The sequence below is a fragment of the Herpailurus yagouaroundi genome, unplaced genomic scaffold, assembly GCF_014898765.1.
Source record: "Herpailurus yagouaroundi ecotype Mexico unplaced genomic scaffold, PumYag 569, whole genome shotgun sequence".
NCBI lineage: Eukaryota > Metazoa > Chordata > Mammalia > Carnivora > Felidae > Herpailurus > Herpailurus yagouaroundi.
The window spans coordinates 1,785,620-1,799,706 of NW_024412786.1; the positions used below are offsets into that span (position 1 = coordinate 1,785,620).

At 57.5% G+C, this 14,087-nt stretch overlaps 1 protein-coding gene across 4 annotated transcripts in view; it reads right to left on the bottom strand.

Moving 5' to 3' along the window:
- The window catches only part of RASGRP2 (RAS guanyl releasing protein 2), a 13,912-nt gene extending 1,270 nt beyond the window's left edge, over positions 1–12,642 (bottom strand). Inside the window, exons 1-15 of one of the 4 annotated variants that reach the window (XM_040466112.1) lie at positions 12,537–12,642; positions 12,201–12,341; positions 11,439–11,541; positions 10,858–10,920; positions 10,372–10,503; positions 9,446–9,596; positions 9,086–9,259; positions 8,803–8,919; positions 7,184–7,465; positions 5,803–5,880; positions 5,463–5,585; positions 5,016–5,131; positions 1,690–1,831; positions 1,385–1,421; positions 838–1,014 (exon numbers count right to left, since the gene is read on the bottom strand). In XM_040466112.1, coding sequence (XP_040322046.1) covers positions 838–1,014; positions 1,385–1,421; positions 1,690–1,831; positions 5,016–5,131; positions 5,463–5,585; positions 5,803–5,880; positions 7,184–7,465; positions 8,803–8,919; positions 9,086–9,259; positions 9,446–9,596; positions 10,372–10,503; positions 10,858–10,920; positions 11,439–11,541; positions 12,201–12,273 — 1,768 coding nt within the window. In that variant the 5' untranslated portion in view covers positions 12,274–12,341; positions 12,537–12,642. The other 3 variants (XM_040466114.1, XM_040466113.1, XM_040466111.1) reach the window with 3 other exon arrangements.
- Between the last annotated feature and the right edge of the window lie 1,445 nt (positions 12,643–14,087).

A 14,087-nucleotide genomic window follows, 5' to 3' on the forward strand; every position in this document is an offset into this window, starting at 1 on the left:
ACCAACGGTTATTTATTTTTGGGACAGAGAGAGACAGAGCATGAACGGGGGAGGGGCAGAGAGAAAGGGAGGCACAGAATCGGAAACAGGCTCCAGGCTCTGAGCCATCAGCCCAGAGCCCGACGCGGGGCTCGAACTCCCGGACTGCGAGATCGTGACCTGGCTGAAGTCGGACGCTTAACCGACTGCGCCACCCAGGTGCCCCATTGTTTGTTTGTTTTTAAAGTAAGCTTTATGCCCAACGTGGGGCTTGAACTCACTACCCTGAGCAAGAGGCACATATTCCACTGCCTGAGCCAGCCAGGCACCCCTGTGACTGGAATCTTGAACCTCTTTCACTTTTACTCTTTTTTCTTTCTTTTTTTATTTATTTTATTTATTTATTTAATTTTTTTATTTTATTACTTAATTTTATTTTATTTATTTTTGAGGGAGACCCAGAGCACGAGCAGGGCAGAAAAAGAGGGAGACACAGAATCCGAAGCAGGCTCCAGGCTCCGAGCTGTCTGCCCAGAGCCGGACACGGGGCTCGAACTCACAGACCGCGAGATCATGCCCTGAATGGAAGTCAGACGCTTAACTGCATAACCCACTGAGCCACCCAGGCGCCCTCACTCTAACTCTTTATGTATTATTCGTTTCTCTCAGCTTCAGAAGGTCAAGGTTTCCTGAGCCACCTTCTGGCCCCCTTACCTTTTCAACCCTTCATTATCACCCCACCAACATCACAGAATTACAAACTCCAGGAAGCTCTCCCTCCTGGATAGGTTAATACTTTGCCACAAGGCCCTGCCTCCCTCCCCGCACAGGACAGCACAAGAGGAGATCCCCTCTTACCTGGAGGCCGGGAGCCTCGCCTACCTGGGCGGGGCAGGGAGAAGCTGAAGGCTCGGTGATGGGTGTGTGTGGGCGAGGGCGAGGGCGCAGGCCCCTCCAGACTCACGCTCTGGGCCCGGCGCCGGCACTCAACGGACAGACGGTCTCTACATTGCTTGTGGCAGTTCACACCGCAGGCTGGGAGAGGCAGATGGGGAGCCCAGCCAGGGCCCTGGGTCAGAACGCTCTCCGGCCCTTTCCCCAGGCCTGCACCTCTCCCCAGTTTCCTGTGCTCCTGAGCAGCTGCCCCACCAAAATAAGACTCTCCTTCCAAAGTGCTTCATCCTGCTCGCCAATCCACACCCTCCGCCAAGTCCTCGGTGCCCGGGCAGCTGTCTCACCACAATAAAAGCCCACTTAAAGGCTACCCCCTTCAATATAATCAGCACGCCCCTCTGGCTCCAGGGTACCTCACTCCTCCTCGGTTGCCCCGCCAAAATTAGAATCCCCGCCCAGAGAGTAGCTCTTCCCCCCCCCCCCCCAAATTCAGCCCTCCGGCCCTGCTCACCTCGGCATTTGAGGCCCTGCTTGTAGATGCCCAGGATCTGAAATAGAGGAGGGGGCTGTGCTGGGGGAGAGGGCTTGAGAGGTAATGATTTCACCTCTTCTTTCTCAAGGGCGGGGACTGGGACTGACCCACTCTGGGGCTTTAGAGCCCCTCAGGCCAACGCAGGCGCAGAACGGCCAGAGGGGCAGGCGGAATTGACAAGGTTCGCCTCTGCTGCGAGGCCTCCAGCAGGGGCGGGGCCGGAGGGTGGGCGGGGCGAGCGGAGGGGCCAGGGCTGGAGGGGTGTGGCTTGGTGGGGGTCTCACCAGGGCCTTGCAGTGGCGGCAGGCAACGGGGCGCAAGGAGTTGCTCTCGTGGAAGTTGTGCACGAAGCCCATGCGGCCGCCCAGCACCGAGCTGGAGCGCAGGAAGTAGGACACCATTTCCTCCCTGCTGATGCAGCCATCCCTGCGGGGGGCGGGGTGGGAGAGGGAGCGCCTCAGGTCGGGGCCCTCCCCCGGGACCAGCCACCCACCAGCCTAACCCATCCCACTGGGAACTTCCAGTTCCCACCCAACTCCTGGTTTTAGATTTCCTGGTGCCGGAAAGAGAGGCCTAGACTTGGGAGCCAGGCAGAAGCACCAGCCGCTACTACTTGTGTGGTCTTGGGCAAGTCACTTCCCCTGGGTTTCCTTCCCAGAGAAATGGGGATCATAACTCCTGCCGGGGTCACTTCACAGCGTTGGCATGTAAACTAACTAGAATTTCCCACGAGATTATCAGCCTTTGTTGCCCAAAGTGAGCTCTTTGGAACACCCGTTGGGAGCCCTGAGATTCGAGAGACTTCTGCTGAGCTCTGGGACCAGGCAAGATTGGGAAAAGCCGCCTGCATCGGACTCGCATGCGGGCGAGTGCTGGAAAGACACCTGCAATCAGGATTCCCCACATAACCCAGGGGTTCCCACAGAACCCTTTTCTCACCTATTAACATATTTTAGGAAAAGAGCATGTGCTCTGGAGACAGACCTCCGTTCAAATTCTGGCTTGGCTACTTCCTGGCTGTGTGACCTTTGGGCTCATTAATCTCCCTGTGCCTCAGTTTCTTCTTCTATAAACGGGGACAGTGATGATTCCTGCCCCTCGTGGGTTTGTGTGAGGACTGAATGAGGGCACATGAAGCATTTATAACAGTGTCTGTGTAGTTGGTAGGTCCTGGGCCACGCGGAGCTATTGCTGTCAGTGTTCATCCTTGTTGGAAACTCCTGACTATTATTATATCTGGGGCTCCATGATGTGGTCCAGGTGATCCTTCAGTTCAGTGGGGCATTGGGACAGCTGGCCATTTAGAAAAAAATATATACATCACCCTAGATTCTTACCGCACGCTGTGCCTGGACACTACGTTCTCACTGAACTGAGACCACTGATGTAAAAACCAAAATCATGGAAGTATCTGGAAAGGTGTAAGAGGATACCTTTGGAATTTCAAGGAGATGAGGGCCTTTCTAGACATAACACAAATCCAAGAAGTCATAAAGGAAAAGACGGACATATTGAACACGCGACACTTTTTAAAAATTTTATATGGAAACGGACAACATAAACGACAGACTGAAAGAAAATATTTGCAAACATATTCGACAGCAAAGAGTTAACATCCATTAACAGAGATTCTGAAAATCAATGAGAAAAAAAAGACCCACAAACCCAGTGGAATAATGGACAAAGAATATGAACAAGCAATTAACAGAAGGAATATAAGGGACCAATAAACATATGAAAAGAGATCCTACCCCCGCTAATATTAAAGAGATTCAAATTTAACCAAGACACCATTTGCCAATTAGACTGACAAAATTGTAAAGCTTATTATAGCGTCCAGTGTTGGCAAGGAAGTTGGGAGATGGGCACTCACTCACTGCTGATGGGGGTGCAGGCTGGCACAACCTTGCCTGAGGTCACTTTGGCAGGCTCTCTCCTAATTTAGAATGTGCATATCTTTTGATCCAATTATCCCACTTCTAGGAATTTCACCTACAGAAATAGTGGCCTGGGTGCATTGGTACAAAGATGTTCACAGCAGCATGGCGTATATTAACAGCGGAAAACTGGGGACAGTCTACATGTCCATCAGCAGGATAATGACAGTGGGACACTCTACAGCTATTCTAAAGAATGAGGTCGTTCTGCATGAAGCTGGCGTGGAAAGATGTCCGTGATAGAGGGTTACGTGGAAAACAAAAACAAAAGCAAAAAAGCAAGATGTGCAGTTCCATCAAGAAAGTGATAATAAATAAATAAATAAACAAACAAACAAACAAACCCACCACCACCACCAACAACAAAAAACCCTGCAAACCCTGCTGCTACAAATACAAATACTAGATCCCGGTTAAAATATACCAAAATTTGCTTTAAATGCATAGGTGAGTTTGTGGGAAAGAAATGGGCATCCTCACATTCCAGAAACAGAGAGCGAGCGTCAAGCTGAGGCAGGGAGTTGGGACCAAGGCTGAGGCTGCCCTAGGAGGGGGTTGCTGGTCTCCCTAGTGAGCCAGGTGCTGGATTTTGGTGCCCAGATGGGCTGGGCACAAGGCTTGAGGTGTGCAGGAGGTGGGAAGTCAAGGCTGAGACCCCCGCGCGAAGCTGTATCTAAGGTCTCCAACAGCGAGCGGCACCCTCACTAAAAGTGTGACCTGGAAAAAATCCACCCACCAACCCAGGGACATAACCTAGAATTCTGTCTCAGTTCTGGGAGCAGAAACAAAGCAACTGTAACCAGCCCCGTGGGCAGAGCTAGATTTATACCACAATCCTATTTGTCCATGGAACAGGCACAAACAAAATCTGTAGCAATTTGCACATGCAGGGAGGGGGAAAAAAAAAAAAAAAAAGACTGGAAGGACACACTGTTGCCAAGCCAGTGGCATTGCAAACATGTTACTAATAATATAGCCTCTTCTGATGGGAAAAGATGGGAGGAGGAACGTAACTTTGGCGTCTCACTTCATACGCTTTCTTCACTGTAAATCTGTTTTACTACCTGGATTTCTTTTTTACCATGGGGCTCCGCAATATGGAAAAAAAAAAAAAGCCCAGATTTTTGAAATATGAATAGCATTAAAAATATAAGTCGACCTGAGATGGGGCTGTAAATTGCGACTGGAGTTTTTTGTCTGCTCAGCAAAACAGGGATATGAACATGGTTGCAGAGGGCATGTTTAACCTACTTCAGAGAATCAGCTGTTTGTCCAAATTGTCAGTATGTGAATTGTTGATAAGCAAGTGGGTGCTGCTAATTACAGGCCTTTCTTTTCTATTCATTAAAACAGGCTACCCAGGAGTTGAACTTGCCCACACTTTTTGCCAGCTGTGAGCTCCACAAATAAAGCGGCATGTATGTAGCAACAGTCCCCAGGCCACAGTCTTTGCAAGATTCAGGTGGGGCCCCCCCATCTGTCTGAATGAGTGGGGTAACCCTGTGCTGCCACAGCTGGAAGCCTCCCCCTCCAGTACGAGCCCCTCCCCACATTGGTGGCTTCCTCGGCCGCGATCATCTGGTTCAGTGGCCTCCTCTTGCACAGGAGGAAGCTGAAACCCGGGGGGGAAGTGAGCCTGCCTTCCCTCTCCCCCAGCCCCCAGCCCTCCTCACTGGTTCTGGTCGAGGTCCCCAAAGGCGCTGAGGTAAGGGAAGTTCCCACGGATGATCTGGAACTCTTCCTGTGAGATGTGGCCGTCCCCATCGACGTCAAAGTTCCGGAACACAGACTGAAGTGCACAGAGGGACACGCGGGGGACAGGAGGACAGGAGAACGAAACAGGCGTCAGTCCCGTCCTGTCCACAGGCCCCGTCCATGTTATGAAGGGTGCTCAGGCGTGGGCGCCTCTGCAGCTCCCCTTTCTCTCTCCCTTTACTGTACCCCCCCAACCCCCCCCCACTGGCTCCGCCCCTTGCCTGCTGGAGCCTGAGCCCTGGCCCTGGAACGAGGCGCCAGTGTGGCTCCGAGGGTGGTGGCCAGGCAAAATCGTTCTCGATGGACCGCTCCGGACCTGTCCCCCGACCCCTCAGGTTGCAGGGCTGGCTGCCACAGAGTCTCACCTCCACCATCTTCTCGATGTGTTCCACTAGGAGTGCTTGATCCAGCCTGGGTTTGGCGGCTGAGGTCCACTCATCCAGCACTGGGGGCCGGGGAGGTGGGGTGCAGCTTGTGGGGCTGGTTGGCTGTGGGAATGGTCAGGCCTGAGTGAAGGCCGGAGGTGAGGGAGTCCAGGGCCCGGAGTGGGGGGGGGGGGGGGGGGCAGGAAAGCCCTGGGGAGAAGGGAGCCCGCCCAACAAGCTGGACAGGGGAGGTAGCCTCTGTCCTGGGATTTTCAGGAAGGGCAGAGGTGGGGGAGAAAGAGGTGGGGGAGAGTGGGGAGGCAGGGATTCCCTGTCTCACCGAGGACTTCGAGCGCGGCTCCCGCTGCAGGGACAGCTGGTAGAGTTCATCCTCCGTCTGATACTGATCCAGAGATACCTAAGACACACAGGTCTGATCACACCCCCTGCCCCTGCTGCCCTCAGGAGCCCGCTGTCCAGAGCCCAGGGTCATAGGTCCACTTAGAGGCCACGGCTCAGCCTGGAACCCAACCCAGAAGCTAGACTCGGGACAAAGGCCACCTTAGAACACACCCCAGTGACCACACACCAGCCTAGCACACAGAGCAGACCCCGCAGCTTGGCCCCAAATCTTGGGCACAACGCGCCTCCAAGAATCCAGCCAAGAATCCAGGTCAGAACACAACCAAGAGCTCTGAAATTAAGCCCCGACCTAGAACCCAACCCCACATCAAGAATCCAGCTCAGATTTCAATCCTGATCCCAGTCCAGAGGCTAGAAACCGTTAAGAATTCACTCTAAACCCAAAACTCCAGGGGCGCCTGGGTGGCTCAGTCGGTTAAGTGTCTGACTTCGGCTCGGGTCATGATCTCATAGTCCGTGAGTTCGAGCCCCGCGTCGGGCTCTGTGCTGACCGCTCAGAGCCTGGAGCCTGTTTTGGGTTCTGTGTCTCCCTCTCTCTCTGATCCTCCCCTGTTCATGCTCTGTCTCTCTCTGTCTCAAAAATAAATAAACGTTAGGGGCGCCTGGGTGGCTCAGTCGGTTAAGCGTCCGACTTCAGCTCAGGTCAAGATCTCGCGGTATGTGAGTTCGAGCCCCGCATTGGGCTCTGTGCTGACGGCTCGGAGCCTGGAGCCTGTTTCAGATTCTGTGTCTCCCTCTCTCTCTGACCCTCTCCCGTTCATGCTCTGTCTCCCTCTGTCTCAAAAATAAATAAATGTTAAAAAAAATTTTTTTTTAAACCCAAAACTCCAGCCTCGGCTCCGTGTCTAGAACCTAGTCTAGATCTTGACTAGAACCTAACTCCCGTCCTCGACCCCCACACCGAGTGCAAGGCCAAGCCCAGACCTTTCCTAAGAGCTCAAGGCCATGTTTAGAAACCACCCCTGACCCCAGACGCCAGAGCTGAGCCCCAAGCCTTGAACACAACCCACTGCCGGGAACCCAACCCAGGACCCAGGCCTAGCTTCAAGCCCGGCACAGAAAGTCCACATGCCAGCCTCGAAATCAGACCTGAGTCCACAGCCCCTTTCAGAGGCTGGAACTCATCTCGGTGTCCACTCCAGACCCTGGACCCCAGGGCTGGATCTCAGTTCCTTGATCAGAACCTAGAACACCAGGCCAAGCCCACAGCCTGGCATGAACCCAAGACCAGAGGTGGTTGTCCACGCTGGTGCCCAGCCCCCGCCCCCCGCAGCGTCCCTGTTCCCAAGCCCCCTCACCGTGAGTAGGCTCAGCAGATCTGGGTTGGCCTGCACTGGTGGCCGAAGGCTGGTCACCATGGCCAGCTCCTCCAGGATGCTGAAGAGCTGTTTCATCTTGGCCCCATTAAGTCGGGTCCGGGCGGGGTCCAGCCAGTCAGGCAGTGCCAGCTGCAGGGCCACCAGGTCCTTGAGGTGCACGCCCAGGATGGGAAAGCGGAAGCCCACGCAGGCTGCCAGCCGGCGTCGATAGTTGCCATAGTTGCCTGTGGCTGTCACCAGTTCCGTGAGACCTTCCCAGAGCTGGGGCGGGGCGTGGTGGGTGGGGGCAAAAAGCAAAGAATCACACACACGTTACGCACATCACTGGCTCAACTACGCCTCCCCCCGCCCCCGCCCCCCCGAGCCCTGGAAATGTGGGAGAGGATGAGGAGTCAGAGATGGGTGAAAGGTTAAAAAATCCTCCCTCACTGTCCCCCAGCACTGTCTCCCTTAGCCCCTGGGGGTCAGAGTTTATAGGTCATGACTCCAAGGGAACGCCCACTGCCAGATACCCCACCTCCACACCAGCCCTGGGCACAGACTATCCCTAACATTTAACAGAAGAAACTGAGGCTCGGGGCGGCAGACAGAACAGGACAAAGATCCAGAAGAAATGTCCTCAGCTGTGTCCTTTGTAACCGCCCACACTGGGAAGACCCCCAAATGTTCAACAGTAGACACATAACTTGCAGTAGACTTACAATAAAATATCATTCGGCAATGGAAACGAATGAGTAACAGAACGTTAGAAGAAGACATAAAATAACACACAACATGATCCCCATTCATAGGAAATTCAGAAACAGGCAACAAAACTCCCACGTTATTTTGAGATTCATACAACGTGGCATGGTAAAGCTGTAAAGAAACGCAGGGCCGTCATTACAAAAGTCATGACGTTGGTTACCTCTGATTGGGCGGGGGGCGGGAGGGGGGTGGGGAGTTACAGTCTAAGGTGCTGGAAGCTTCGATTTCTTGACCTGGGTGCTAAGTTACACAGGCATTTTCTTTCTAACTTTTCTTTAACCTCTACATACATACGCTTTATCTATTTCGCTCTATGTACGTCACCCAATATGTTAAAGTAAATAAAGAAAAGGGGGGCGCCTGGGGGGCTCAGGTGCTTAGTGTCCGACTCTCGGGTTTCAGCTCAGGTCATGATCTCACGGTTCAGGGGATCGAGCCCCACATCGGGCACCGCAGTCACCGCGCGGAGCCTGCTTGGGATTCTCTCCCAATCCCTCTGCCCCTCCCCCGCTCACACTTTCCCTCTCAAAATCAATAAATAAATAACTTAAAAAAGAAAGAAAGAAAGAAAGGGAAAGAGAGAGAGAGAGAGAGAAAGAAAAGGAGAGGAAAAAAAACACAAGCTTTGGGGTCAGGCAGACCGGTAAGCCCCCACTCTGCCACTCGGGTCGTGTAACCTGTGAAAAGCATGGAACCCCTCCAAGCCTCAGTTTCTGCATCTGTCAAATGGGGACAGGAGTGCCCAGCCCGCGACGCTACTAGGAGTTGTCAGTGAGGCCAGACCTGGGAAAGGGCTAGCCCGGGGCTCGACCAGGCTCTTCCCCTGACCCACCCACCCCAGTCCCAGGCACCTTGACCGTCTCAGGGCTAACATGACTGTGGGTCTCCTTGAGGCGCGAGATGGAACTGTGGCTCAGGCCTCCGACCACTGCCATTAGCGTGTTGAAGTTCTGCAGCTGCAGGAGCTTCTGGGGGGCAAAGGAGGAGGGGCGTAGGCAGTCAGTCACTGAAGAGGCCCAGAACTTGGCCCAGCTTTTCTGGCGAGGAGGCAGTGGGTTGGTGGAAAGGAAGGACTCCGCCGATGGGCACCTGGGAGGCTGGCGGGGGGGCGGGGGTGGGGGTAGCGACGGGCACCTCTGCCACGTGGACGAAGTGTGTGATGACCAGGGCCCGCTGAGGGGCTGTGGGCTTGCTGAGGATCATGAGTTGCACCCACTGCGACACACTGTTGAAGAGGGAGATGAATCGCTCCAGGACGGGGTTGTCCACAGTGCAGCCGTGAGTCACAAAACTGTGATAGTCCTGGAACTGGGGGGTGGGAGTGGCCTCAGCCCCTTCGGGCCCCTCCCCTCACAGATGACCACGCCTCACCCTCCAGCTACTGAAACCCCCAACCCACCCTGTGACCCTGCCGACCCCAGGGACCCCCATTCCTCCTGGGACTCCTCCCCAACCCAAACTCTACCCCTGACCGCATGCCCTCCGGGGCCGCACCAGGATCTTGCAGAAGGAGCGATACTCCAAGTAGGTGAGATGCTCCGCCAGCTCCATGGGCTCCAGGTGGTCGAACAACAGGGACATCTTTCGCTTTTTCTGTCCTACGGGGTTCCGCTGGGTCACCTGCCGCTTCCACTTGTAGGTGGGGCTGGGGGGTGGGGGAGGGGGGCGGGGGCAGTGAGCCCTTTTGCTGGAGATGCCCCATCCCTTGTGGCCCCACACTCGTGCGCAGGCACCACTCAGGCCGACTGAGGACCCACACAGTCTGTGGCACCGTGCTGGCCACTGATGTCCCCGGTCCCAGCAACTCCTGCAAACTCCCCCCTCGTCATGCACTCAGGCACTGTGCCGGGCAACTGGGGGTACAGAGAGGAGCAAGACACAGTTCCTTCCCTTGGAGAGCTCACAGCCTACTGAGGGAGACAGACACAGAAACAATCACCAAACTGCGCGGCGCGTCTACAGGTCTTTGCACAGAGGGGTCTGCACAAAGTGCAGGCCACGGGAGGGAATGGCAAATTCTGCCCCGGAAGGCCTCCGAGCCCTCAGCGCCCGGACACGGTCTACACCTGAGCTGAGTCTTGACAACACAGAGAGGCAGGCAAGGGGGGCCCGTATGAGCAGAACAGTCATGGCGCAAAGGATGCAGGGCAGGGAATGACGAGTGGACCCGTACAGCGGTCGCATGGCGTGCACGGGGTGGGAGTGGGCTGTGGAAGATGATGCAGGAATGCCAAGCCGCCTGGACACCACCAAAGGCTTTGATCCCCAGCCGAGACATTGTGAAGGCGACAGGGGGCCATAGGTTTTTCCAGCAAGAGAGTAACATGACCCTCACTCATTCAATTCAACAAACATTTGTTAAGTACAGATGGTGTAGGACGCCGAGCGCCCTCCCCAGCCCTCAAGCTCGCCCCACGCACACACTCTCGATGTCAATGAGGCTGCTGTGCCGCCGGTTCCCTTCTTGGTCTAACAGAGCCTTCAGCTCCTTGATCTGCTCAGCGAGCTCAGGGTTCAAGTCAAACTCTGCTGGGAATGCCGAGATCCAGTACCTGGCGGAAGTTCTGAGTCACCCGAGGCAGCCCTCCCCCCACCGCCCCCTGGGGGTGGTGGTCCCCCAAGGGGGGGGGAGGGGCCCACCCTGTGGCTCCCCCCCCCCACCCCCACCCACCCCCCCCCCCCCGCCCCGTTCAATTCCTTCCCCACCCCCACGGGGCAGATCAGAAAACCCAGGCCCAGACCAGGAAAGAGGCAAGCCTGTGACAGCCGGCCCACCATGGACAGAGCCCGGGTTCAAACCCACATGACCAACTCCCAGAACGTGTTCTTTCCACTCCTTCAGGCCAGTCTGAAGCCTGAGAGAAGGGAGAGAGAAGAGGGGACAGCGTCGCAAAAGGAAGGCTCACCTGACCAGGTGGCATGTTTTCACCTGCAGCGAATTGGAGTTGTCCTTCCGGGATTGTTGGTAGGTGAAGGAGAGTTAAGGAAAAGGAGGATGGAGACTAATTCTAGAAAGGGAGGCAGGCGATGGGTCCCGGCTTCTGGAGGGAGACTGTGGGAGGGGCCTGGTCCTAGGAGAGATGCTGGGGGCGGGACCTGGGGTGGGGCCTGTAGGAAAGGGGCTGAAGAGGGGGTGAGGGGCGAGTTTGGGGAGGGTGCACAGCTAGGAACGGGGCTAGGTTCTAAGGGGTGGCTGAACGCATGACCTGGGTTCCGGGAAGGAGGCCGGAGGAGGGACTTGGGCTGGGAGTAGGCACAGGTCCTAGGCTGTAGAGAGCCCAGGTTGAGGAGGGGCGGGGGCGGGGCCTGACTCGAGAGGCGGGAAGGGGCGGAGCCTCGGCCCTGGAGCAAGGTTGCGCCAAGCCTGGATTCTAGGGCTTATAAGGGGCCCATGCTCTAGGAGCGGAGCCCATTCTTGGCCTGGGCTGGGCGGCCTGGCTCCCCCACGCAGGACTGCAGGGCCCACGGCGAGGCCCGCGAAGGATATATGTGGAGCAGTTTTGCCGCCAGCTGCGAAGAAGGGATGTACCAAGGGTGCATCATGAGGAACATGCGCACCAGCTGCGGGTCTCGCACCTTCCCGGAGTCATCTAACTCCGAGGGGTCAGAGAGAAGCGGGGTGACCCTTCGTCCCGTAGCTGTGGTCCCTAAAGCCTACCCCACAGCCCGCCGGATATGTGGCCCCCCGCCCATCACCTGCTTTGCCAGGACTGTGAATCCTGTAGGCAGCTTAGAAAGAAAAGGTAGGGTGGGCGAGGGATAAGGCAGGATCTGAGGAACCGGAGGAGGGAAGCGTCTGATCCGGGCCCATCGTCCCGAGGGGAGCCAGCTGGGGCGGAAGAAGCCTGGGTTCCCCGGGGTCAAGAATCCAGAGGCCATTTCCTGAGTGCTTGGGGGAAAGGGCACCCCCTCACCAGATAAGCCGCCCCCCACCAGCCGGAAACAGCTCCCAGGCCAGAGATAGACAGTTCCTCCGGATCCTCCGGGGAGACAGATAACGCTCCGCATGTTCCAGAGTCTGGGGACCCCGTCCCTCCCTTCAATGCCGGCATACCAGGGAAGGGAAACATTTTATCTTTCCGAAGCGTGTGGATCTGTCTACCGAGCAATGAAGAGAAGGCTTTCGTTAAAAAGGTGGCAGGATGCGGAACTGGGTGGGTCCAGGCCAGGGGTCTGCCCGGGAAGGCAGGGACCCCGTTTCAGGCTCGGAGCTGGGCTCAGGCTGGGCGTGCCCTCCCGTGCCACTCACCGAAGGCTTCAATGCAGCCGCGGAGCAGCTCCTCCACCGTGCAGCCCTTGTCCAGGTCTAGGGTGCCCGCCATGGCCGCCGGCGCGGGGAGGCTGGGCCAAGCTGCACTCCGAAGCCTCCCAAGGGGCTCCGACCGGACCCCTGTCCCGGGAGAGACAGAGAGGGAGTCTGCGGAGGCGCCGGCGGGGCGGGCAGGAACGGGGCGGGGCGGGCACGCCCCCTGCTGGGCAGGGGCGGAGTCGTGCGCCGCGGCCACTCCCGGGGTTAAACGGTCTGGCCCGGGATGGTGCAACCCACCAGTTGGGAAACCGACCGGCCGCGAGGCTTCCGGCTCACCCTCGGAGTCGCGGGAAGGCCGAGGGGCTCCCCGGGGATGGGGACGAGCCAGGACACTCCGGGAACTGGTTTGTGCCCCAACCCCTCGTAGGCCCTCTTCTCGCGTCCTCTCCCCGGAGGCACCTGCAGCACCCCGCAGCTCGGCTCTACGCCCCTCCCGCTTCCCTCCCTCCACAGCCTCCCTTCCCCCGCAGGGTTATTTTGGGAACCCAGAGCCTGAGGGGACCTCGGAGGAATTTCTCCCTGGGATGGGAGGGAGGGAGGAACCCAGGCGTCCTGCCCGCATCGCCCCCTCCCGGGCTCCCGGGAGGGGAGGCGGGGCTGTGGCAACCCCCAGGGGCCTTGCCCTTGGGGAGGCGAGCTAGAGTGCAGAACATTCCTGGGGCGGGGTGGGGGTGGGGGGAGCCCGCTGCCGCCCCGGAGGCGTCAGCGGGAAGCCTGAGCCTGGGAACCACGCGCTCCCAAGCCACCTCCTCCGTGAAGGCCCCAGGGGTCCGGGTTCAGCCCTTCCGCAGACCATCTTCCTCCCCAGCCCGAGCTCCGGACCCAGGCCCCATACTACACAGTCGAACTGTGAGCTCACTCACGGGCAGGCCACATTCGAACACACAGAGCAGGGCGCCCAGAAGGGGGCGCCAGCGTCCTGAGGGGTGGAGAATGCCGGTACGTCTCCACCAGCAACTCCAGTCACACGCCGGGTGATACACACCCATGCAGGGACACACGCTCATTCTATACCTGAGGCCAGAGGCCCACGTTGGGGTGAAAGACCCCTCCCCCCCATACACACACACTTGGGCCTCAGGCACTTGCCTCCCAGCCTCTGTCTCATACACACAATGGCACTCACACCCCGTGCACACCTCCAGGAAGGATCCCTCGGGCACACATACCCAGCTTTCTAGCCCAGAATGCAAACCCGTTGATGGGGCCAGTTCTGGACTTGCAGCTCGCTCGAGCCAGGCCAGCCTGGAGTCCCGCGGCCACGGAGGCTCTGAAATCGCACACGTGCGCGCGCGCACACACACACACACACACAAGACAGTGCACCTACACGCATGTACAATCCCACACATGCACACACCCCCATGGGCGTGCACACACGCCCCCATTTCCTCCGCAGTCCAGAAACCAGCTCTGCGGCCGCAGCGCCCTGACACCCCTCATCCCCGGACGCTGGCAGAGCCTGGTCCCCCCCCCCCCCCCCCCGGTAAAGGTACCCCGTCCCCCTCCCCTGCACAAACTCGCCGGGGCTGGAGGGGGCTCCTCCACTGAGTTCTCTGGCTGACTTTTCCTAGCAGCCACCCAGAGCCAGCCCCGTCTAGCTCTGTCGCCTCCTCGCTGTGTGACCTTGAGAGTCACTTGGCCTCTCGGAGCCTCAATTTTCTCATCTGTCAAATGGGGGCTCCGCGAGAGAAGGTCCCGCTGAGACGTGGCTGGGAAGGGCCGGAGGCGCCGCGGATGCCGCCCCCTCCCGCGGGTCGTCCAGGGCGTTTCAGCTCTCTCCCACCTACCCCGGACCGGGGCCGCAGACTCCGCTCCCACCAATCC